At 37.1% G+C, this 27,521-nt stretch overlaps 1 protein-coding gene across 8 annotated transcripts in view; it reads right to left on the bottom strand.

Moving 5' to 3' along the window:
• PRORP (protein only RNase P catalytic subunit) overlaps nucleotides 1-27,521 on the bottom strand; it is a 159,759-nt gene that overhangs the window by 13,139 nt on the left and 119,099 nt on the right. For 4 of the 8 annotated variants that reach the window (XR_013162201.1, XR_013162200.1, XR_013162199.1 and 1 more), the window contains exons 6-8: nucleotides 15,169-15,317; nucleotides 9,142-9,337; nucleotides 7,835-7,930 (exon numbers count right to left, since the gene is read on the bottom strand). Coding sequence is in view for 3 of the 8 variants with exons in the window: in XM_077126953.1 (XP_076983068.1) it covers nucleotides 7,652-7,783; nucleotides 9,142-9,337; nucleotides 15,169-15,317 (477 nt within the window). In the remaining 5 variants the exon portion in view is untranslated. Of the gene's footprint in view, nucleotides 1-4,982; nucleotides 7,784-7,807; nucleotides 7,931-9,141; nucleotides 9,338-15,168; nucleotides 15,318-27,521 lie in introns of those variants that run through there. The other 4 variants (XM_077126953.1, XM_077126952.1, XM_077126954.1 and 1 more) reach the window with 3 other exon arrangements.

The following is a 27,521-nucleotide window of genomic DNA, read 5'->3' on the forward strand; positions in this document are numbered from 1 at the left end:
TAAGGGTCTGGTTGAATTCCACAAGAGAGGTTTGCTGGCTGAAGAAACATTGACAGAGTCTCTCTTCTTCCTTAAAAGCCTTCAACTGATTGGATTATCTAGTTGTGGGAGATACACCTTAGTTGATTGCAGATTGAATCAGCCACAGATGCAATCAAATGACTGATGACTTAATACACCAGCCTTCCAGTTTATCAACCAGCCATGAAATAATATCCTTGCAACAATGGTCAGGACCATGCTTGCCTGACCAGACAAATAGACATAATCATTTGGCCAAGTTGACACCAGAACCTAACCATACCACACATCTCCAAAGGTCTGGCTGTGTGTACTCTGTTGGTTCTGAGCTTTAGCTAAAATGGTGCCCTCTTAAAGGGTTCTAGTAAGCAACCCCACCATGAATGGGTAGAGATACATCTCCATGTTGCCACCCACAACTGGGTGGGTCATATCTCCACAGAAACAATAAAAAACATCCTACCCAGCAATATTGAATTAGGACTAAAGAACTTAGGTTTTCTGGGGTACAAGAAAGTTTAAAACTGGCACAGTCGCCCTCTGAACCACAGTTGAAGCAAGGCCCTTGAGGTCTGAAGCCATAATTTAGGTTACCTTGAGGGAACAGGGCACTTTTAACACTGACTGCAATGAGCTGAGCCTGTTCTCTGGTCTTTTGCTTATCTCTCATTGCCTTCTCCTCCTTGCCTTGTCCTGATTGTTAAAAACAGAAAAGTTACCTTCTAACAGGTCATTAATTGGAGGTTGTGGGCCCATGGAGAGCTTTTACAGCTTTCTCTGAATGTTAGGGGCAGACTGGCTGAGGAAATGAGTGCCCTGCAAAGTCTGACCTTCTCAGGTTTCTGGGCTTATATTAGTACACTTTGCTAAGAACTTCATCTTTTTAAGTCTCAGCCCTGAAAGAATACTTGAATCTCAATACCACCTTTCCATCACAGTGGCTAGTGTTGTCATATTACATGCTTGCTTATGTCAGTCCCACAAGGGCTCCCATAGGTTTTTTTTGTTCTGTGAATCCAGAATTGCTGAAGGATGGGCAAAATGTGAGATCTAGACTACACTTAGCTTTGCTCCCCAAAATTTTGCCCTGACAATTTTCATTTTTAGCAAATGAAGTGAGCAGACTCACAGTGATGGACCAAAATTCAGGTGGCTACGTAATACACCCTTCCATTCCTGCTTTAAACTATCAGGGTGAAAGAGATCTAATGAGAACACATATGATGCATTTTAAAGTACCTTAGGCCAGTTTTTTAAAGGCGAGAAACTTGCTAGAGGACCAAGGAAGCAGAAATTATATCTAAGCTCAAACTTGAAAAGAACAAGCGTGCTCGAGAGATTTAGTTTCAAAGGAGCTCTGAAAGAATAAACTCAATTTTCCTCTTTGAGAGATTTTCTCTTGTGTTCAATCTGAGAACATCAGGAGGAAAAGAAAGAAATCCAGATGAATGCCAGAGAGGAACACAAAGCATGTTAGAAATTTCTTTGAAGTGGCCAAGTCAGTGCCTTTTCAAGGCCTTCATCTTACAAGACTGACTGACTTTAAAGACACTTCACCAATGTAGAGCATGGCTTTTTCATCAATTCCTTCTTCTCCCATTATATTTTGGACCTTCCTTAACTGGTAGCTTTTGTTCCATTCAGGTGATCAGAATAAAAATGGGTAACCTAACTGTTTAGTACCAGCTGCCTTTGTACAGAGAATCCCTGCACACCATCACAATCATTGAATCAGTGTGATTTACTCTGAATAGCCCTAGAATAATTCTTTCCACTCATGGACAAAGGACAGATGTACCTCAATTTACTGCAGGCAGAAATTAGGGTTCTGTGTCTGAATGATATTAATGGGTTCAAAATAATGTTCGATTTCCCTACTACAATTTTCTGATCAGCAATTCTGGATAGCTGGGTCTTTGAAGAAGTAACTCCTTGTCCCCTCCCCTCCATCTTTCCTCCCTTGGCTGACAAAAACATTTCTAAATCAAAGTACTAGATGTTCCACTATTCAGTCTGAATTTTTGCTAACTACTCTGACCCAAAACCACAGTGCCCAGTAGATGAAAGAATATTTGACTGGAAATCAGAAGAGGAGGTTATAATTGAAATGCCTCCACTAACAGTGGAATCCAGGGAAGCCACTTCATCTTTTTGGATCAGTTCCTTATCTATAAAATGAGAGTGATGGAGTGCTCTAAAATTATACAATTTTTCTTGATTCAATGTCTATGTGCTCCTTGTGAGGAAGTTATATTAGGCTTTTAGTCAAGCTGAACAAATGCTTTTTAAATTTTTCTTAAAACTAGTATATTTCCTAAGGGGACAAAAAAGTTTAGGTCATTGAAAGCAGTTTTCAAAATATGTTGGTTATAAAATTAATAGGCCAAGTCCTCAATCTTGGGGTTTGTTCATTCGAAACTTTTCCCTACAAAGGATAGGCTAAGCCTACTTAAAATTAGTTACCCCCAAGGAACCTCATTTGTTGCTCAGATGTGGCCTTTATCTCTTTCAGCTAACATAGCAAGCAAACTCACTGCCCTCCCCCTCTCTTAGTAGGACATGATTCCAAAGGGTATAAACCTCCCTGGCAACATGGGACAGAAATTCTAGAATGAGCTGGGACTCAGCATCATGGGATTGAGAAAACCTTCTTGACCTAAAGGGGGAAGAGAGAAATGAGACAAAATAAAGTATCAGTGGCTCAGAGATTTCAAACAGAGTCAAGAGGTTATCCTGGAGGTTATTCTTATACATTATATAGATATCCCTTCTTTTAATTTACGGTGTATTAGAGAGAGAAGTGCCTGAAACTATAGAGCTATGTTCCAGTAACCATGTTTCTTGAAGATAAATGTATAATGATAGAGCTTTCATAATGTGACTGTGATTGTGAATACCTTGTCTGATGCTCCATCTACAGTATGGACAGATGAGTAAAAAATATGGATTAAAAATAAATAATAGGGGGAACAAATGTTAAAATAAATTGAGTAGATTGATATACTAATGATCAATAAAATGGAGTGGTAAGGGATATAGAAAAGAAAATAGGGAGAATAAAGGTCAAAATATATCGGATAGATGGAAATACTAGTGATCAATGAGAGGGAGGCGTAAGGGATATTATATGTATGAGGTTTTCTTTTTCTTTCTTTTTCTGGAGTGATGGAAAAGTTCTAAAAAACGATCATGGTGATGAATATACTACTATGTATGATATTATGAGTCATTGATTGTACACCATATATGGAACGTTTGTATGTTAAGAATGTTTGTGTTTATACCTTGTTTTGGTTTGTCAATAAAAATAAAAAATGAAAAAAATGTTGGTTATAAAATTTCAAAAATAAGCAGATTTTGGGGCTCAGCATCAACGGACCGAGAAAACCTTCTCAACCAAAAGGTCGAAGGGTGAAATGAGACAAAATAAAGTGTCAATGGCTGAGAGATTCCAGAGTTGAGAGGTTATCTTGGAGGTTATTCTTATGCATTATATAGATACAACCTTTTTAGTTGAGGTGTAATGGAGAGGCTAGAGGGAAATGCCTGAAAATGTAGAACTGTGTCCCAGTAGCCAGGTTTCTTGAAGATGAATGTATAATAATAATATAACTTCCGCAGTGTGACTATGTGATTGTGAAAACCTTGTGTCTGATGCTCCTTTTATCCACTTTATCGACCGGTGAGTAAAAATATGGATTAAAAATAAATAAATAATAAGGAAAACAAATGTTAACATAAATTTAGTAGATTGAAATGCTTGTGATTGATGGGGGGAGAGGGAGTGGGTATGGTATGTACATATTTTTTTCTTTTTATTTCTTTTTCTGGATTGATTCAAATTCTGAGAGGTGATCGTGGTGATGAATATACAACCATGTGATGACATTGTGAGTTACTGATTATATGCCAAGAATGATCATATAGTAAGAATATTTGCGTTTGTATGTTTAAAAAATTTTTTTAATTGAAAAAAAGAAGATTTATGAGAGCTTTCTGATTCTCAGTATCTTTCAATGCTCTAAATTTATCAAACACTTTCTTGGAGAGCTCTCTCATCTAGGCGTACAGAAGTGCTGAATCCAGCAAATTGGTAGGCAACACCCCCTCTTTCTTCATACTCATGTATCATAGCTCTCTGTTTTCTATCATTGCTCTTCACCCCCCAATAAATAGCTGTTTTTCCCAATTATAAAATACATTTGTAAAAAAAAAAAATCGCATGACAGAGAAAAATACCAGTAATGACATAATAAATATTGCTCCAAATTCTTCTTACCCTTATTCCATTATTATTCTGTAATGCAACATTCTATAGGTCACCCTGAGTAATACTCACCCTACTTATATACAGGTATATGATTTTGTGTAAAAGACATCACTGCGTATTTCATGTAAATAATTATTCTATGCTAAAATTCTCTTGAGATACACTGTCATAAAAGTAAATGAATTAGGTGCACAGGTGGTTCAGTGGTAGAATGCTCACCTTTCATCTGTATAGATTAGTGCAATGGATTTTGACTAATCTATACATACACCTGTAGACCCACCACCCAGAACAATACATAAAACTTGCCAACACCCCTAGACAGGACCTTTTGTGCCCCTTTCCTCAGGCAAGTACTATTCTGATTTTTATCACCAAAGGGTATATTTGCCTGCCTTTGAGTACTAAATTATATCGTATGTATTCATTTATGACAAATAATTTTTTGTTCAGTATGTTTTTAAGATTCATCCAAAGGGATGCATATGTCAGTAATTTGTTCTTTATATTGCTGAGTACTAGTCCATGGATATAATACAGTTTGTCTATTCTCCTTCTGATGACCATTTGGGTTGTACCCAGTTATTGGCTATCTGAAAAAAGCAGCTAAGAATTTTACACTTAGTGTATAAAGTAAATGCGTGCTGATCTGTATAAGAAGACATATTAACAGATTATTTGTGTTATCTACATGAAATGAGAACAGAACCCTAAAAAGTTCATTTATAGAATGAATACATAACTTGGAATAAATAACAAACACTATACAGCAATGAAAAAAGTTACAAATACACATATGATGAATTTAAAGAACACAGTGTACAGCAAAAACACAAAGTGAATCAGAACAATAAATAGAGAATGATTCCAGTCATATAAATTTAAGAAAAATGTTATTCACACCATAGACTATTTACAGAAGAGAGCCTGAGTGAGGAAAGAACTGTCACAAAGGTTGCAGACATGAGTATTTGGAGTTGAAATCAAAGGCCCAATGACATGTGAAAAGGTTGGCAAGACAGTAAGACAGAGAGGCAACTATTAAAACTTAATCATTTTGTTAAACTAAGTCAAAATAGATTAAATGAAAAAAAAAAACTGGCAAACTGTAGAAAGCCTTTCTACTGCATACAAAATACTGAACCAATATAGAAAAGGGTGTAGAAAACGAAAGAAGAAAATATGATAGTCTAAAGAGAAGAAACTGGCCCTTTCTTCTAACCCAAATCATTGGGTGATAGAAATAGCTAAAAGGTGGGGTAGGCTTTTGTTTTCCTGGCCAATACATCATGGAGGAACATAAGTGATTCAGTTGTGGGTAGGAGAGAACATGTAGAGAATGAGAAGATGTCAGAGATGGGAGAAGAGGCCGAGAAACAACATGAGTTAGCCAAAGGCCATATGGACTGGTTCCACTATTAGTGGCACTAGAAGGTGAGGACAGGAATAGCAAAATAGATACCAGATATACCACCTATTTCTCAACTAAGTGGAATAGCTGGGCCAATGGGAGAACTGAAGACTTCACACTGCACTTAGTTCCCCAACTGTGGATAAGAATACAAAAAATAAACTGGTTATCTGGTCGGGATTAGAGCAAATTAGAACACAGGGTAAAAGCTATATTTAAGAACTGCATTTTCTGCATGAGACCAAAGGAAGAAATGTTTATTTTTGTCTAAAACTTAAATTTTCTATAGCACACAATCTAACTTAACCTGTCTGCCAGTTCATTTAAACAACCTAAACACATGGCGCCTAGAAGAGGGAATGAGATCTTATAATTCTGTATAGCTTAATGTAATACCCTGATATATTCCACAGTATATTGGATAGATAATTAAAAAGTAATTGCAAAGTCCCTTAAGAGAATGGAGAAAAAAACATGGAAGTATTAAAGTTCCCCACCTGCAGAATTTCTGATAAGTTTCTCAAGTTAATGGACTCCTAAGTTCATAAGCCAAGCCCTCGATCCTGAGGCTTGCTCTTATGAAACTTGTTTCTGTAACAGGGAAGCTAAGTCTACCTATAATTATTCCTAAAAGTCACCCCAGAGAACCTCTTTTGTTGCTCAGATATGGTCTCTCTCTCTCTCTAAGCCCAACCCTGCAAATAAACTCATAACCCTCCCCACTACATGGGACATGAATTACAAGAGTTTTAAGTCTCCCTGGCAGCGTGGGACATGACTCCCAGGAAAAACCCTGGTCCCAGCATCATGGGATTGACAATACCCTCTTGACCAAAAGGGGGAAAAAAATGAAGCAAAATAAGGTTTCTGTGGCTATGAGATTTCAAATAGAGTTGAAAGCCTATTCTGGAGGTTACTCTTATGCAAGCTTCAGCCAGATATTGTAAATGCCAAGCTGCAACCAACACTATTCCTGAAAACCCTAAAGAATACCCAGGAATCGATCTGAGACTCTATAAAAGTTTCACTCACTAAGCTTATTTATAAGAAAGTTAAAACCTCCAGATTGTTCCTATGCCAGATAATCCCTGAAACCCACAGGTACCAGACTCTCCAAGAACATCAACCAGTTGCATCCCACTAACCCATAATGTCAACTTCCTTTTTCAACATGAAGAAATTAGAATGCTCATTTCCCAGATATCCCTGAAGACTGGGAGAAGGAACAAATAAGAGGGAGGAGTTGCAACAGAGAGGATAGGATTTAACCAACGATTATGACTACTGAATCATTATATTGATACTTTATTTTAGTCTCTAGTGTATTAGAACAGCTAGAAGGAAATACCTGAAATTGTGGAACTGTAACCCGTATCATACTTTGAAATCTGCTCTAGAACTACTTGTTGAACTGTACTTTGAAATTTATCACTTTTCTGCATACGTTATATGTTACAAAAAATGTTTAAAAAAATAGCAATATTCATGTTATGATAGTTTTGTCCTGAAATGCCTTGGATGATATAGTATTGTAAGCAGAATATTGAAATTGGCATGAAAATAAAATGCTTTCTAAAGGGCTTAACTGTTTTATAAAATCTAATATTTTGTATTTCAGAGCAGGTACAAAGTTCAGCTACTATTCAACATTTGCAGTTAAGACATAGAGTTTTATTAAATGAGCCAATGGTTATTTATTATAATATAGTCATAGACTGAGTTCTAAAAAACAAAACAAAACAAAGTGGTTATGAAAAGATATTATATTTCATTAAATTAAAACACCAATTGGTCGGCAGACAGACCAACTAGACAAAACACTGTTAATAGAACTCTTTTTATCTTCCAGAGAGAGGCAATGCCCTAAACAAACATGAACTTCAACTTAATATCTCTGCTGCCAACCAGGAGGGCACCTATACACAAACTTAGCACAGAGTAAAAGAGTTTTATGTCTTTTTGTGAAGGCAAAGCCATTTGGTTGGCACTTCATAGGAGTATCTTTCTATCACGTCTTCATCATATGGTATATGCCACGAGTCTCCAGTTGTTTGCACCACTGTGTCATAGCTGAGAATATTCTGTTGAATTGAAAAGAAAACCATATATTGAGAATGACCTTAAAGAGTTACCTGTCCAATTCCCTTTTCATTTTGACAGCTTCTCAGTTTGCTCCCAAAGATTATTTCCTCTCTTATTTAGCAATGGATTTTTCAGAGCAGTGACTTCTGCAAGATAAAGCCTGGTATTAAGGGTTCCTTCTTCTTTTCTTTATTTCAAAGTTAAGGAGTCTCTGAAGGAATATCACATTTATAGCATGCAGAATTCCCTTTGTTGTCCTTACCGATTTTGTGTATGTGAGGAAAATATATGTATGTATAGAAAAATTTCAAACATGCAAAAGTAGAGGAACAGTATAATGAATTCCCATACTAAACATCCAACTTCAACCATTTTCAACACATACATAATCTTATTTCATCCATACCCCATCCACTTACTTATCCCCACCCCAAAATTATTCGGAAGCAAATCCTAGAAACTATATAACTTCTTCTAAATATCTCAGTGTGTAATCTTAATGTAACACCAATACCATTATTGCACTTAAGAATTAATAATTCTTTAACAACACCAAATTTCTCCAATTATTGCATGTCTTATATATATTTTACAGTTGGAGTTGAATTCAAATTAAGGTCATTATATTGACTGATTGAAATATTTTTTAATTATTTTTTAATCTAGAGATTCTCTTTCCATCTCTATTTTTCTTGCAATATTTTATTTTACTGAAAAAAGTAGGCCAATTGTTCTGTACAGTGTCCCATAGCCTTGATTTTTACTGATTGCATCCTTATGGTGTCATTTTATACCACATTTCCTAAAAATTTATTTTTTGTATATTTTTTGACCACTAAATCATATTTTACATGAGACAATGTATTTTTCTGAAATGAAACTCGCCTTTGGATTTTATTCCTTTGATTTTACACAACAGGCATCTTGTATTTACAGGTATCTACAACTAAAATCAAAGGAGAACTCACTTGAGACCACGCCATAAAAGTGGATTAAACAGGGAAAAGGAGTTTCTTAGCAAAAGGTTTTTCAAACCATAAAGAATAAGGAATTTTGAGCTACTGCAAATAAACAGGAAAATAACAGACATGTATATAAGAAGTCAATAACGCTGACATCATTATAATCACAATTAATGACATTATAGATGTTTTCCATATCTCAGTTAATTTGGGGTTTGCCTATAGGCACTTTTGCTATGGCAGATTTTTGTTTCTAGGAACTAGCTGATTCCGAATACTCAACTAAAACTAAGAACAATAAAGTGCTTAAGATCTTCAACCAGGTGAAAGATTATTTTAATGTACATACTATATACTTCACCCTGTTGGCATTATGCAGAGAACAGATAACATACCTGAAAGGTTAGTTTTGATCCTGGAAACCTATTAATAATTGACAGCTGATGTCCCTGCTGCCATTTAAAGAAAAGGCGTTGGGTCTTGGCATCGGGCAGACAAGCCTTGTGGTCCCGCATCAGGTCTTTTGTGATAAACTTGCAGTGGTTCCCTGAGTGCAGTGTAGCATACAGAAGGAATGGGTCATCCTCTGAACTGAGTCAGGTATAGAGAAAGAACACAATCAAGCAAAGCTCCAAGGAGGGAGAGGATAGTATTTTTCTGCATGCTTTTTTTTTGTATGCTATATGGTGGGGGTCACATTTCATTGTTTTTCCATGTGAGTATCCCATTATTGCAGCATCATTTGTTGAATTTTTATTTGTTTGTTTGCTTGATTTTAGGGAAGTGTATGGGCTTGGAATCAAACTTGGGTCTTCAGCATGGCAAATGAGAATTCTACCACTGAACTACCCTTGAATCCCCTCTCCATGCTTTTTATTCTCATACTTTTCTCAGAGTTGCTCTGAATATTTGACAGTCATGATCTCAGCAATACATAGGACCTATATGGAAGTCCTTAGCAGTAGGCAATACAATCTAGAACACAAATGGAAAGTTGGGGGGAGGGGAGGGAATGCCAATGTTCTGGGGACTCTAACAGCTCAACAGTCATCTCCCACTAGAATGAAGAAATCCAACAATAATTTTCTCTTCACAATCAAAAGCTAGTTCTCTTGTGTTGCCAGAGTGCCTTTCCTATTTGCCACATCTACTATAGCACACATCATTTTTTCCATTTCCATGCCAGTTTGCAACTGTTGTATACCCCAGAAAAATCATGTTTTTTAATCCTGATTCAATATTGCTGGGTAGGATATTTTTTATTAAGTTGTTTCCATGGAGATGTGACCCACCCAACTGTGGGTGGGACCTTCTGATTAGGTGGTTTCCATGGAGATGTGTCCCCACCCATTCAAGGTGGAGTCATTTGTTAGAGTCCTTTAAGAGGGAACTACTTTGGAAAGACCCAACAGAAGCAACAGAGATAACACAAGACCCAGACTTTGTAGATGCAGAAAGAAAACACCCCTGGGGAAGATGTTTGAAATGAGAAGCCAAAGGACCAGCAGATACCAACCACATGCCTTGCCAGCTAACAGAGATGTTCCAGATTCACTGGCCCATCTTGAATCAACGTATCTTTATCTGGATACCTTCATTTGGACATTTTTATAGCCTTAGAACTGTAAACCAGCAAGTTGATAAATTCCCTTTAAAAAAGTTGTTCCATTTCTGGTATATTGCATTCCAGCAGCTCTAGCAAACTAATACACTTCCCTTAACCAAATTCAAAAACCATCCAAAATATCACTAAGATAGGATAACATTTTCTTAACAAGCCACCAAATAACTGGCTACCTTCAAAGTTGAAACTAGTATCTTTCACCCATATCAGCAACTAAAAGCACCTCCTGCTTTAAGAAGAACCAGTGACTGAAAGTCTCCAACATCACCCACCATGTCAGCACTTATTATTTTAGAATATATGTTGTATAAATGGTGATCACTAACCAAATTGGTTCAAGGGAATTCAGACTACAACATGTGATATGCCTTATGCCTTGATTCAAATAACCCAAAGGAAGGCCCTTGTTTTAGTCTGTTAAGCTGCCAGAATGTAATAAACCAGAAACAAAATGGCTTTTAAAAAGGGGAATTTTTTAAGTTGCAAGTTTACAGTTCTAAGGCTATAAAAATGTCCAAACTAAGGCATCTAGAAAGAGATACTTCAGTTCAAGAAAAGGTGATGCATCTGGAACACCTCCATCAGCTGGGAAGGCCTGTGGCTGGCATCTGCTGGGGTCCATAGCTTCTCCATTTCCTTGGAAACCACCTAATCAAAAGGTCCCATCCACAACTGGGTGGGTCACATCTCCATGGAAACAACTTAATCAAAGATATTCCAACCAACAGTATTGAATGAGGATGAAAGAACATGGCTTTTCTGGGGTAAATAACAGTTTCAAACCAACAAAACCATTTAAGGTTCACATTATACTGGAATATTTCAAATGAAGTGAAAAGATGGTTGGAAGCTGTCTTAAACATCTCCAGGGCATGAGATTTTGTAGGCTTGTCAACAGTGATGCCCTGATAAATCCCAGAGTGATATGAACAGCAAATAAAAAAGTATTTGCAGAGGTGCATGGGTGGTTCACTGGTAGAATGCACATGGTTGCCTTTCAAGCGGGAGACCCCAGTTTGATTTCTGGACCACGTACCCCCCAAAAATAATAATGATAAAAATAAAAGTATTTGCAAAGTCCACTTGGGGGAATAGCGAGAAAGGGGGAAAATTCAACTCCCCCATATGGAGAATTTCTGATATTCTCACAAGCAATGGAGACAACCAAATCAATAGGCCGAGCCCTCAATCTTGGGGTTTGTTCACATGAAACTTATCCTTGCAAAGGATAGACTAAGCCTACTTAAAATTAGGTACAAGAGTCACCCCCACAGAAAATTCAACTTCCCCAAGTTGAATTCTTGATATTCTCACAAGCAGTGTGGACAACCAAAGCTACAGGCTGAGACCCCAGTCTTGGGGTTTGTTCATATGAAACTTAACCCCACAAAGGATAGGTCAAGCCTACTTAAAATTTAGGTCTAAGAGTCACCCCCAAGAGAGCCTCTTTTGTTGCTCAGATGTGGCCTCTCTCTTCAGCTAACACAACAAGCAAACTCACCACCCTCCCCTGTCTACGTGGGACATGACTCCCAGGGGTGTGGACCTTCCTCCAACGTGGGACAGAGATCCCAGAATGAGCTGAGACTCAGCATCAAGGGATTGAGAAAAACCCTAGAAGGAGCTGAAACTCAGCATCAAGAGATTGAGAAAACCTTCTCGACCAAAAGGGGGAAGAGTGAAATGAGACAAAGTGTCAATGGCTGAGAGATTCCAAACAGTCAAGAGGTTATCCTGGAAATTATTCTTAGGCACTAAGTAGATATCACTTTGTTATTCAAGATGTAATGGAGAGGCTGGAGGGAACTGCCTGAAAATGTAGAGCTGTGTTCCAGTAGCCATGTTTCTTGATGATGAATGAATAACGATATAGCTTTCACAGTGTGACTGTGTGACTGTGAAAACCTTGTGTCTGATGCTCCTCTTATATACCTTATCAACAGATGAGCAGAACATATGGAATAAAAATAAATAATGGGGGAACAAATGTTAAAATAAATTTAGTTTGAAATACTAGTGATCAATGAGAGGGAGGGGTAAGGGGTATGGTATGTATAATCTTTTTTTTTTCTGTTTTAGTTATTTCTTTTTCTGTTGTCTTTTTATTTCTTTTTCTGATTTGATGCAAATGTTCTAAGAAATGATAATGATGATGAATATGCAACTATGTGATGATATTGTGAATTACTGATTATATATGTAGAACAGAATGATCATATGTTAAGAATGTTTTTGTTTATTTGTCATTAAACTTTTTTAAATAAATAAAAAAAATGTGCGAAAAAAAAAGAGTCACTCTCACAGAACCACTTTTGTAGCTCAGATGTGGCCTATCTCTCTCTCATCCAACATGGCAAACAAACTCACTGCTCTCCCCTTCTCTACATAGAACATGACTCCCAGAGGTGTAAACTTCCCTGGCAATGTGGGACAGAAATCCTAGAATGAGCTGCAACTCAGCATCAAGGGATTGAGAAAATCGTCTTGACCAAAAGGGGAAAGAGAGAAATGAGACAAAATAAAGCATCAGTGGCTGAGAGATTTCAAACAAAGTCAAGAGGTTATCCTGGAGGTTATTTTTACGCATTTCATAAATATCCCCTTTTTAGTTTAAGGTGTATTAGGGAGGCTAGAGGGAAGTGCCTGAAACTGCAGAGCTGTGTTCCAGCAGCCATGTTTCTGGAAGATGAATGTATAATGATATAGCTTTTGTAATGTGACTGTGATTATGAAAACCTTGAGTCTGATGCTCTTTTTATCTATGATATTGGTAAATGAGTAAAAAATATGGATTAAGAATAAATAAATAATAGGGGGGAAATGTTAAAATGAATTTTAACATTTATATGTAGATTTATTTTAAATAAATGCAGATTTATTTAATTTTTCAATAAAAATAGAAAAGAATAGGGGCACAAAGGTTAAAATCTAGTGAGTAAAAAAAAAAAATCTCCAGGGGGGTGGGGGGAAATGAGGGATTAAATGAAATAAAGTTAGCAAAATGATGGATGGTAATTGCTGGAGCTGAGTGATAGTTACATGGGGGTTTACTATAACATCCTCTCTATTTTAGGGTATGTTAGAAAAGGCTTTTGGTACATTAGTGGAAAATACAATTAATGTTGCTAAAAATTTATTATTCAAATCTAAAGCCATAAAGTTACTGAATTCAACTTTACAAATGAATTTGGAACTTCAATTGATGTAATAAACAAAGGCTTCAAAATAAGCAGTGAGACCAATTTCCAACAGGCTTCTTGGTTATAACACCCTTAACAGTATTTGTCCAATTCTTCCATCTAAGAAAAATAATAATGATGATGATGATAACAACTAACATGTATGCATACCATATACTTGGTGCTGTGCCAATAGTTTCACATGTGCTATTTATATGTATTATCTTATTTAATCTTTGCAACAATACCATGAGAGGTATATATGAGGAAAGAGAGACACAGAGAAGGGAAACATCTTCCCAGATAGGAAGTAGCAGGGCCATATTCTGAACCTAAGTAGACTAATTCCCAAGCCTGTACACCGAATGTCAGCCAAATGTTGCCTGAGGTAATTTCATGAGAAAGCATTATTACTGTTTCTAAATCTTGGAGAAATGGAAACTTTCTCTTCTCTGAGTAAATAAAGTAAAAAAGACTTAGTTAAAAAGAGGTTTGGTGTGGAATATAGATAAGGAGTTAGCCCTTCATGTATTGAGAGTTATTTCTTGTATTTAACAAGTAAATTCAGGAATACTGACAAATCCTAAAAGTCATCATATTCAATCTAATGAAACTTGGACTTGATACGTGGGGAACATACACTCAAAATCTATATGTACTGAGAAATAAACTTCTGTCAGCATAAATAATATGAAAAACTAAATGTACACAAAAAGTTCTTAAGCGTTGTTAAGGATCTGTGTTCCTCCTTATTAGCTGATTACTTCTTACTTTATGGGCATTGAAAATTTTATTACCATATCTTCCATGTTCCTTTGGGCTCCAGGGAAGCTCACAGTCAAATCTGTAGCTCATAGGGACTTTCCTTTCACATTTCAAATAAAACCTAGGTTGCTTGCTCGTTTTGCAGGGCTCTGCAGCATGGTTCCAGCCTGCTCTCTCACCACAGAAGTCCTATTTTTGCTCTGCTGCTATACCCCATCCACTCTGCCCTTCTTATTGCTCCTCAAATATGCCCTCCTCCCCACCTCAGGGTTTTTTTTGACATTTGCTGTTCCATCTACCTGGTATCTTCTTTCCAGTACTCCAGCCATGTCCTCAAATGACACTCACTAAAATTGCCCCCTCAGAAAGGTCTTTCCTAACCACCACATCCATTATGTCCCAACCTACCCACTACTTAATCTCCTTCTCTTTACTTATTCTGCTTTACTGTTTTCATAGCACTGATTACTGTCTGAAATTATATTACCTATTTTTTGTTTATCTGTTTATTTTAGGTCCCAAGAGAGCAAGGACATTTTTCTTTTTTACTGCTACTTTCTCCAGAACTTAGAGGTGCCTCAGATTTGCTAAATACTTGTAAAATGATCTGCTTAGGATCTTTTGGCATGCATACTGTGCACTGACCTTATCTTCAGTACATCTCTGATTTTATCTTCCTCCCATATCTCTTTTATCCTTATCTCCTCATCTATTTAAGTTTATCCTGTCACTGAGGCTGCTCCAAATCTTCTTTTGGAATGAGGCTGACTATACATACATGAATGCATTTTTAAAATACCAAAAGGTAACTAGCAGATGAATGGAGCCTAGAGTAACCTACTTTCAATACTTACATGTTGTCAGCAAAGAAACAGCTGGCTTGCTTTTGCACCTGTTCCATCTCATTCTTTCTCCACCGCGAATGCTGCACCAGCATGTGCTTCCGGCCCAGTACCAACAGCCGCAGGTTCTGCTTGGCTAGCTGAGAGACCACATTCAAGAGCTAAAAAACACAAAGCCAGAAGAATCTCAAATAAGCGGAGCAGTTCTTCCAGCTGGTAACCATATTGCTGAAGTGTTCTTTTCTGGTAAGGGGTAAGAAAAACATTCCTTAAAGTGCTTCCTTGTTACAAATTAATACTTAATATCTGATAATGGTGAGACTAAATAGATCCCAGGAGATTTTCTAAATATAGACTAGATCAGTTGTCTTCAAAACTGTGTTCCCTAGAGACAACAGTTAGACAGATAGAGAGTAAGATCAAGAGGGATGGGATTTTATTCCTACACACTCCCAAACCTGTTTCAACCAAAGCAACTTGATCTTTGTATAGTTATATGTTGGTATTCTGATAAGTTTTATTTCAATAAAGGGTTCTATTTATTTTTTTAAAACGTTTATAAATGGCTGACCTGCATAGTAACTTTTTGACCAACTTTTCCATGTCATTACGCCACTGCTAAGAGTCATGGTTTTCACTGAAATCCCCAAGATCTGTCAAATTTCCATTCTCTAGTCCACTTTTCAGAAAGGAAATTTACCACCATTCTCCCATTCTTTCCACTTCTTTGTGAGCACATGAACTTCTTAAGTCCAGACATGGATTTTCAGCAAATCTAGTACTTTCATGACCTTTCCTACATTCAACCTTTCATAAGAAAAGCCCAGAGTGCTTTCAAATAAAATATACTAAGCTATAAATGGATATTGCTAAGTAAAACAAAAGTTAATTACATATATATAAAGGAGAGATCAATAAAAATACACAAATCTGACTTCATGGAACTTCTATTTTTAATATACATAAAAATATTCTATGTATTAAATATGGTCCAAAAATAAATTAAAGTCACCTGAGTCTCAGCATTTGATTAATATGCTCTCTAATTTCAAATGCTTGAACATATTATTAGAAATAAGCCTGATGGTGACTGAGCTCAAAATTCTACCGTGACTCTGTGCGCCTGAACATCTCTGAATTAAAATCAACACCAAAAAACTGGAAATTGGAAAGGGAAAAGATTCCCCTAAATTTCAATACAGCTACTAATATGCAAATCTTACTTATTGATACTCAAATGTTACTAACGCCATAATTTTCATGATGACCAGGAAATGTGCAAATATTTGTAGTCTCTTATGCTGATTCACAAACAGGTTTTTTGTTTAAATTTTGTTTATCTTGGTACTGGCAGGCATTGGTACCATTGCACACCCCACAAACAGGTTTTTAAAGCATGTTGCTGCTTCCTAAACCCCAAAGAAAAATAGAAGACTCCGTGAATTATTTTTAAACTAAATGACCCTTAGGTGCACAGTTGTTCAGTGGTTAGAATGCCCACCTTTCACAAGGGAGACCTGGGTTTGATTCCCAGACCATACACCACCACAACCACCCCTCCACCACAAAAAAAAAAAAAAAAAAAAAGTAAATGACCCTTGATCTGGAACTGAAATTTTCTGTACTGCATAACATAATTTAACTTATCTGTATAGCTCATTTGAACAACTGAAAGACAGGTAGCACAGAATAAGAAACAGTTCCTTTAATCCTGTACAGATTACTGTAATGCCTGGAAACATCCTAGAGTATATCAAGCTGATGATCAAAAAGTATTGGCAAAGTCCCTTGAACAAGGGGAGAAAGACTATGGAACTATTAAACCTTACCATCAGGGAATCCTCTGATCCTGTGTCAAATTTAGGGATACCCAAATCAATAGGCCATGTGCTCAATCATGAAGCTTACTCTTGTGATGCTTATGTAGGTAGCAGAGCTTAGACTACTATAGGCATGCCTAAGAGTTACTTCTGGAGAACCTCTGTTGTTGCTGAGATGTGGCCTCAGTCTCTCTAAGCCCAAATCTGCAAGTGAAACCATTGCCCACCCCACTACATGGGACATGACATCCGGGGTGAAAGTTTCCCTGGCAACGTGGAAGAGGACTCCCAGGAACAAATCCAGACTTAGCACCGTGGGATCAACAATTATATCCTGACCAAAAGGGGGAAAAGAAGTATAATTAATCAAGTATCAGTGTCAGAGAGAGTTCAAATAGAGTCGAGAGGCTCTGGAGGCTGCTCTTATGCAAGCTTCAGGTAGACCTTGCTACCTATAATAACCTGCCAATCCCCAAACAGGACAATTCCAGCCAATTCTAAAGAATACCTAGGGCAATATATAAGATTCCACAAGGGTTACAGGCACCAAGAGTAACTTGTCAGAAACCTACAACATCCAGATGGGTCCCTGGACCAGATAAGTCCTGAAACTTAGCCTAGCCTCTCCAGAACATCAGATAGTTCCATCTCCCTACCCTATATTAGTGACAGACCCTTCCAATACGAAAAATTTAGAATTGCCATAGCACAAACAACCCTAAAGAGAGGTATGGAAAGATCAAAGGTGATGGTGGAATTATACATATATAAGACTTAACAAATGAATATGAATGCTGAATCATTAAACTGATTTCTCTTTTAATCTCCTATATTTTAGAGAAGCTAGAAGTGAAAACCTAAAACTGTGAAATTGTAATTTGAAATATGTTCTACAACTAATTGTGGTGCTGTGCTTTGAAATCTGTAAAATGTTTGTATATATGTTATTGTTCACAAAAAAAGGGAAAAAAAGCTGATTGTGATGATAAAAAAGTATTTAAGCCCTCTAGCATCCTATATTCTGGAGCAGCTAAAAGGAAAAACACAAGAGGTTTGTGTGGTAGCCCATGAGAAACTCCAGGATCTATCCTGTAACCACTTTATGAAGAGTGCTTTGAAAACTACTGCTTTTTTATTTCTTTGCTTTCTATATATGTACATATACAATTAAAAAAAATTTTTTAAATTTTAAAAAGTAAACAACCCACATTTTTCTCCTTCATTTATTTAAACCGGTTGATATAATACTTCTGTATAGCTGTATATTCCCCTGGAACAGACTGTAGGCTATGGAATCCCATCCTCTCAGCATCTGCCACCATTTATACGCATCCATAGGCCATTAAGGGACTTTTCATTAGGAGGGAAAGAAGATGGAATTAAAAAGCAATACCTATGGAAGAGGGGGCTAAGATGGTGGCTTAGTGAGGTGTGGGATTTAGTTCATCCCCCAGAGAAGCTAATAAATAATCAAGAACAGAACAGAACACTTGCTGGGGTCATGTCAGTGACCAGACACACAGCATACACCAGTCTGGATCAACTGGACCGGCTGCAAGCCCACCCAGAATAGTGAGTTCCCCAAGCCATGGTGGACGGCAACCCACCCCCACAGGCTGCATCCCAGAGGGGAAAGGAAAGAGTTTACCAGCAGAAGGGGCTGAGAGCAACCAAATTCCAATTGTGGAATTAATTAACAAATTTTGACTACTAAAAGTAGGTCCCAGCTCAACTGAACCTTGAGTAAAAGAAGAGGTCACTGGTTTTGGCCCCAGCACAGAGTGGGCAGGAAAGGGTGTTGGGGGGTGGACAGAGGGGTTTTTTGTATTTGAAAAGTTCTGGACCCTGAAGGAAAGGAGGGGGCACATAGGACCTGGAGATACACAGAGTAATGTACCAGGTTAAACTCTTGATTGGCAAACCTGAGGAACAGGGGTGCTGATCTGAAAAGGATTTTTCTCTTCCGTTTTGGTGGCTGTGTTTCTAAGGTTTGACTGCTCTTTGGATACAGCTCCAAGGCTTCTTGGGCTCCACTGCCCCAGGCAGAGGCAGAATTAAGCTTCTTTGGGTGTATGGAGCCTGTGCCTTCCCCAGGAGAGGGGTGGGGCCCAGCTCAGGTGGAATCCCTCCCTCAAGGAGTTCAGACCCCAGGCTCTGGAAAAGTGAAGTGATTAAAGCCAGACTACAACCTCTCCTCTGTCTCCACCACACCTCTAGCAAGGAAAGTCGGCTGAAGTTAAAGGTACCACATCACCTTATGCTGGTGGGACCCGCAGGCAGTTAAGCGCCACATACTGGGCAGGACAGGAAAAACAGAGAGCCCAGAGGCTTCACAGGAAAGCCTTTCAACTTTCTGGGTCTCACCCTCAGGAACAACTGATGTAGGTGACTCTTTTCTCCTGACAGGAGGCCAGCTTGGTCTTGGAAATCTGGCTGGGGTCTATAATACCTAAGTAGACAACCCTATGTGGGGGGAAAAAAGGCACCCCACAGGCAGGGCAAGAAAGAAAAAAATAACTAAGAAACTCTGATCTGTTATACAAAACTGAAGGTAGAGGTCCAGAATGAGCTGAACTGAACTTTAAAGAACAGACAGACAACAAAGTCATCCAGCAAGAAAATCCTGGGTTAAAAAAAAAAGTGAAAACAAGGTAATTAAATGCCTAGATGCCAGCAAAAAATAATAAATCATACCAGGAAAACTGAAGATATGGCCCAAAGGAACAAACCAAAATTCAAATGAAATACAGGAGTTGAAACAATTAATTTAGAATGTTTGAACAGACATGGAAAACCTCATCAAAAAACAGATCAGTGAACTCAGGGAGGATATACAGAAGGCAAGGAATGAAGAAAAAGAAGGAACCGAAAGTCTGAAAAAACATAACACAGAACTTCTGGGAATGAAAGGCACAGTAGAAGAGATGAAAAAAACAATGGAAACCTACAATGTCAGACTTCAAGAGGCAGAAGATGGATTAGTGAATAAGAGGACAGGACATCTGAAATTCAACAAGCAAAAGAAAATATAGGGAAAAGAATGGAAAAATATGAGTAGAGACTCACGGAATTGATTGACAACATGAAGTGCACCAAGTATGTGTTGTGGGTGTCCAAGTGGGAGAAGAAAAGGAAAAAGGAGGAGAAAAACTAGTGGAGGGAATTTTCACTGAAAATTTCCCAACTCTTAGGAAAGACCTAAAATTACAGATCCAAGAACTGCAGCATACCCCAAAGAGAATAGATCCAAATAGACATACTCCAAGACACTAATCAGAATGTCAGTCTCAAAGAGAAAGAGAGAATCTTAAGCAGCAAGAGAAAAGCAATCTATCACATACAAGGGAAGCCCAATAAGACTATTCATAGATTTCTCAGCAGAGACCATGGAGGCGAGAAGACAGTGGGATGATATATTTGAATTACTAAAATACAAAAACTGCCTACCAAGAACTCTATATCCTCCAGAACTGTCCTTCAAAAATAAGGGAGAAAGTAAAACATTTTCAGACAAAAAAATCACTGAGAGAATTTATGACCAAGAGATATCAGCTCTGCAAGCAATACTAAAGAGAGCAATAGAGACAAGTACGAAAAGACAGGAGAGAGACATGTGGAGAAGACTATAGAAATGAAGACTATCAGTAAAGGTAAAAAGAAGGAAAATCAGATATGACATATAAAATGCAAAAGGCAAAATGGTAGAAGAAAGTACTGTCCATACAGTTATAACATTAAAGGTTAATGGATTAAACTCCCCAATCAAAAGACACAGACTGGCAGAATGGACTGAAAAACAGGACCCATCTATATGCTGCCTACAGGAAATGCATCTTAGATCCAAGGATAAACATAGGTTGAACATGAAACATTAAGAAAAGATATTTCATGCACATAACATCCAGAAAAAAGCAGGAGCGGCTATACTAATATCCAACAAATTAGACTTCAAATGTAATACAATTAAAAGAAACAAAGAAGGACACTATGTATTAATAAAAGGCACAATTCAAGAAGACATAACAATCATAAATATTTATGCACTGAGCCACAATGCACCAAAATGCATGAGGCAAACACTGAAAAGAGAAATAGACACATCGACCATAATAGTTGGAGACTTCAGTTCCCCACTCTCATCAATGGACAGAACATCTAGACAGAGGATCAATAAAGAAACAGAGAACTTGAATATTACAATAAATGAGCTAGACTTAACAGACATTTATAGAATATTATACCTCACAAAAGCAGGATGTACCTTTTTCTCAAGTGCTTATGGATCATTCTCAAGGATAGACCATAGGCTGGGTCACAAAGCAAGTCCCACTAAATTTAAAATGACTGAAATCATATAAAACACTTTCTCAGATCATAGAGAAATGAAGGTGGAAATCAAAAATATGCAGAGTGCCAGAAAATTCACAAATATATGGAGGCTCAACAATATACTCTTAAACAACCAGTGGGTCAAGGAAGAAATTATAAGAGAAATCAGTAAATAACTTGAGACAAATGAAAATGAAAACACAACACATCAGAATTTATGAGATGCAGCAAAGGCAGTGCTGAGAGGGAGATTTATGGCCCTAAATGCCTATATCAAAAAAGAAGGGCAAAAATCAATGAATTAACTGTCCACTTGGAAGAACTAGAGAAAGAACAGCAAACTAACCCCAAAGCAAGCAAAAGGAAAGAATAATGATGATTAGAGCAGAAATAAATGAAATTGAGAACATAAAAACAACAATCAAGAAAATCAACAAAACCAGAAGTTGGTTCTATGAGAAAATCAATAAGATTGATGGGCTCTTTAGCGAGATTGACAGAAAGAACAGAGAGGATGCAAACAAATAAAATCAGAAATGGAAGAGAAGACATAACCACTGACCCCATAGAAATAAAGGAAGTAATGAGAGGATACCTTGAACAACTTTATACTAATAAACTCGACAATATAGATAAAATGGACAACTTCCTAGAAAGGCATCAACCAACACTGACTTGAGAAGGTGTTGACCTCAACAAACCAATCACAAGTAAAGAAACTGAAACAGTCATTAAGAAGCTCCCCAAAAAGAAAAGTCCAGAACCAGATGGCTTCACATGTGAATTCTACCACACATTCAAGAAAGAATTAGTACCAATCCTGCTCAAACTCTTCAAAAAACTTGAAGAGAAGGGAAAACTACCTAACTCATTGTGTAAAGCCAACAACACCCTCATACCAAAACCTGACTAAGATATTACAAAAAAAGAAAACTACATACCAATCTCTCTTATGAATATAGATGCAAAACTCCTCAACAAAATTCTTGCAAATCGAATCCAGCACCATATTAAAAGAATTATACACCATGACCAAGCAGGATTCATCCCAGGTATGCAAGGATGGTTTAACATAAGAAAATCCATTAATGTAGTACACCACATCAACAAATCAAAGCAGTAAAACAACTTGATCATCTCAATTGATGCAGAAAAGGCATCTGACAAAATTCAACATCCTTTCTTGTTGAAAACACTTCAAAGGATAGGAATAGAAGGGAACTTCCTCAACATAATAAAGGAAATATATGAAAAACCCACAGCTAATATCGTCCTCAATGGGGAAAAACTGAAAACTTTCCCCTAAGATCAGGAACAAGACAAGGATGTCCACTATCACCATTGTTATTCAACACTGTGTTGGAAGTTCTAGCCGGAGCAATCAGACAAGAAAAAGAAGTACAAGTCAACAAAATTGGAAAGGAAGAAGTAAAACTCTCACTGTTTGCAGATTGTTCTAATTTGCTAGCTGCCGGAATACAATATACCAGAAATGGACTGGCTTTTAAAAGGGGGAATTTAATGAGTTGCTGGTTTACAGTTCTAAGGTTGAGAAAATGTCCCAATTAAAACAAGTCTATAGAAATGTCCAATCTAAGGCATCCAGGGAAATATACCTTGGTTTAAGAAGGTCGATGAAGTTTAGGGTCTCTCTCAAGTAAGAAGGCACATGGTGAACACAGTCAAGGCTTCTCTCTCAGCTGGAAGGGCACATGGCGAACACAGCGTCATCTGCTAGCTTACTCTCCTCGCTTCCTGTTTCATGAAGCTCCCTGGGAGGCGTTTTCCTTCTTCATCTCCAAAGGTTGCTGGCTTGTGGACTCTCTGCATCTCATGGCTACATCGTTCTGCTCTCTCTGAATCCCTTTCTCCAAAATGTTTCCTCTTTTATAGGACTCCAGTAAAAGAATCAAGACCCACTCAAATGGGTGGGGACATGTCATCCCCTAATCCAGTTTAACAACCATTCTTGACTAAATCACATCAACCAGGAAGATGATCTCATTACAGTTTCAAATAGTATTGAATAAGGATTATTCTACCTTTATGAAATGGGATTTATATTAAAACATGGCTTTTCTTAGGGAGCATTCTTCCTTTCAAACCAGCACACAGATGATATTATACCATATGCCAAAACCCCCGAAAAATGCACAGCAAAACTAGAGTTAATAAATGAGTACAGCAAAGTGGCAGGTTACAAGATCAACACTCAAAAAAAACTAATAACCAAATTTATCTGCAAGGGCAGGGTGCCCCGAATAGCTAAAAGTATCTTGAGAAAGAAAAATAAGTTCTCATACTACCTGACTTTAAGGTGTATTATGAAGCTACAATGGTCAAAACAGCATGGTACTGGCATAAAGACAGCTATACTGACCAATGGAATTGAATATGTTCAGATATAGACTCTCTCATCTATGGACAAGTGATCTTTGATAAGGCAGTCAAGCCAATTCACCTGGGACAGAACAGTCTCTTCAATAAATGGTGCCTACAGAACTGGATATCCACATGCAAAAGAATGAAAGAGGATCCATATCACACACCCTATACAAAAATTAACTCAAAATGGATCAAAGACCTAAACATTAGATCTAAGACCATAAAACTATTAGAAGAAAATGTAGGGAAATAGCTTATAAATCTTATAATAGGAGGCGGTTTCCTAGACCTTAATACCCAAAGCTCAAGCATTGAGGAATGAAATAAATAAATGGGAACTCCTCAAAATTAAACACTTTAGTGCATCAGGAACTTCGTCAAGAAAGTTAAAAGACAGCCTACACAATTGGGAGACAATATTTGGAAATGATAAATCAGAGAAAGGCCTAGTATCCAGAATATATAAAGCAACTGTTCAATACAACAACAAAAAGAAAACCCAATTACAAAATGAGCAAAAGACTTGAACAGAGGCTTCTGAGAAGAGGAAATACAAATGGCCAAAAGGCACATGAGAAGATGCTCAACTTCCCTGGCTATTAGAGAAATGCAAATCAAAACCACAACAAGATATCATCTCACACCCACCAGAATGGCCATTATCAGTCGAACAGAAAACAACAAGTGCTGGAGAGGATGTGGAGAAAGAGGTACACTTATCCACTGTTGGTGGGAATGTCAAATGGTACAATTGCTGTGGAAGGCAGTTCGACGGTTCTTCAGGAAGCTAAGTATAGAAGGGCCATATAACCCGGCAATACCATTGCTAGGTATCTACCCAGAGGACACGAGGCCGAGACACAAATGGACATTTTCATATCCTTGTTTATAGCAGCATTATTTACAATTGCCAAAAGATGGAAACAGACCAAATGTCCATCAACAGAAGAGTGGCTAAACAAGCTGTGGTATACACATGCAATGGAATATTATGCAGCTGTAAGACAGAATAAAGTTACAAACTGTGTAACAATATGGATGGACCTTAAGGACATTATGCTGAGTAAGATTAGTAAGAACAAAAGGACAAATATTGTATAGTCTCACTGATATGAACTAACATTAATGAATGAACTTGGATAATTACAGTTAAGAACAGAGGTCATCAGATGATACAAATAGGGTAGATATTGGGTAACTGGAACTGAAGGGATACAGATTGTACAACTGGACTGATTGTGAAAATTCAGAAACGGATAGCACAATACTATCTAACTGTAATACAATAATGTTAGCACACTGAATGAAGCTGAATGTGAGAATGATAGATGGAGGAGGCCTGGGGGCATAAATGAAATCAGAAGGAAAGATATATAATAAAGACTGAGATGGTATCATCTAGGAATGCCTAGAGTGTATAATGATAGTGACTAAATGTACAAATTTAAAAATGTTTTGCATGAGGAAGAACAAAGGAATGTCAATAATGCAGGGTGTTGAAAATACATGGTAATTCATATTTTAAAACTTTAACTTATGTGTGAGACTAAAGCAAATAAATGTTTATTTGGTACAAAACTTATATTTTGACTAGCGCATTTCCTAATATTACTTATGTGGACAGCTTAGTTGAACACCATAAGTACATGGAACCTTGAGTAGGGCACGAGATTTTGTAGGTTTGTCCAGAGTGATGCCTCAATAAATCCCAGAAGGATTTGAACAGTGAATAAAAAAGTATTTGCAAAGTCCCCTTGGGGGAATGGTGAGAAAGGGGGAAAATTCAACTTCCCCAAGTGGAGAATTCTTGATAGTCTCACAAGCAGTGGGGATAACCAAAGCAATAGGCTAAGCCCCCAATCTTGGGGTTTGTTCATATGAAACTTTACCCTGCAAAGGACAGGCTAAGTCTACTTAAAATTAGGCCTAAGAGTCACCCCCAAAAGAACCTCTTTTGTTGCTCAGATGTGGTCTCTCTCTCTCAGCCAACACGACAAGCAAACTCACTGCCCTTCTCCCTCTATGGGGAACATGACTCCCAGGGATGTGGACCTTCCTGACAACGTGGGACAGAAATCCTAGAATGGGCTGGGACTCACCACCAAGGGACTGAGAAAACCTTCTCAACCGAATGGTGGAAGAGAGAAATGAGACAAAATAAAGTGTCAATGGCTGAGATTCCAGAGTCGAGAGGTTATCCTGGAGTTTATTCTTATGCATTAAATAGATATCACCTTTTCAGTTAAGGTGTAACAGAGAGGCTGGAGGGAACTGATTGAAAATGTGGAACTCTGTTCCAGTAGCCATGTTTCTTGAAGATGATTGTATAATGATATAGCTTTTGCAATGTGACTGCATGATTGTGAAAACCTTGTGTCTGATGCTTCTTTTAATCTACCTTATGGACAGATGAGTAAAACATATGGATTAAAAATAAATAATAGGGGGAACAAATGTTAAAATAAATTTAGTAGATTGAAATGCTAGTGATCAATGAAAGGGAGGGGTAAGGGGTATGGTATGTATGAATTTTTTTGTTTTCTTTTTATTTCTTTTTCTGAATTGATGCAAATTTTCTAAGAAATGATCGTGATGATGAATATATAACTACGTGATCAAAAAATGTTCATATTGTATGTTGATTGGTTTTATTAATAAAAATTTTTTTAAAATTAAAAAAAATTAATACCCATGGATTAAATGCAGAAAAACAACCATTTTAAAGCACCTAGTGATACCCCAGATTCGGTTATACTGTGGGTTGAACTGTGTTCCTTGTGCCCATTGCAATACAAAGAATTTCTTCCTCACTATAATTCATAATCTATAAACCTGGCAAAGGACAACGTGCAGAGGCCACTGACCAGAGATCACATTGTGTGGATAAATTTAATACCTTGGAATGTTAGAGCTGAAAGACAGTTGATCTAGCCACCAAACTTCATTTGCCAAATCAGGACTCCAAAGAATAAAGAAGCTAAACAACTTTCAGATAATGCAATTATTAAATGACTGATTTCAAACCAAAAAAAAAAAGCTAATGATGATGAATTGAAACATTGTACATATATAAGGTTATATAATGATAACATTAACAATAATGAATATAACATTACATAATAAAGTATCAGAAATATAAAAGTTTTTTAGTGTATAAAAATTGCTGGTGTATAGAAATATCACTGATTTTTGTTTGTTGATATTATATCCCGCCACCTTCCTGAACTCACTTATTAAGTCTAGTAGCTTTGTTGGAGTTTTCACAGGACTTTCTAAATATAAGATCATGTCGTCTGCAATTACTGACAGTTTTACTTCTTTTCAGATTTGAATACCTTTTATTCTTTTTCTTGCCTTATTGCTTCAGCAAGAACTTATAGCATAATGTTGATAACAGAGGTGACAGTGGACATCCTTATCTTATTCCCAACCTTAGAGGGAAAGCTTTCAGTTTCTCACCATTGAGTCAGATATTAGCTGTGGATTTTTCATATACACACTTTATCATTTTGAGGAAGTTTCCTTTGATTCCTACCTTTCAGTGTTTTTATCAAGAAAGGATGTGGAATTTTGTCAAATGCCTTTTCTGTATTAATTGTTAGGATCATGTGGCTTTTCCTATTCGATTTGTTAAAATGGTATAATACATTAATTGATTTCTTGTGTTGAACCACACTTGCATACCTGAAATAAAAGTGACTTGGTCATGGCTATAATTCTTTTAATATACCATTTGATGAGATTTACAAGTATTTTTGTTGAGGATTTTTACACGTATATTCATTAGAAAAATTGGTCTGTAATTTTCTTCTCTCACAGTATCTTTATCAA

The sequence above is a fragment of the Tamandua tetradactyla genome, chromosome 14, assembly GCF_023851605.1.
Source record: "Tamandua tetradactyla isolate mTamTet1 chromosome 14, mTamTet1.pri, whole genome shotgun sequence".
In the NCBI taxonomy this organism is placed as follows: domain Eukaryota; kingdom Metazoa; phylum Chordata; class Mammalia; order Pilosa; family Myrmecophagidae; genus Tamandua; species Tamandua tetradactyla.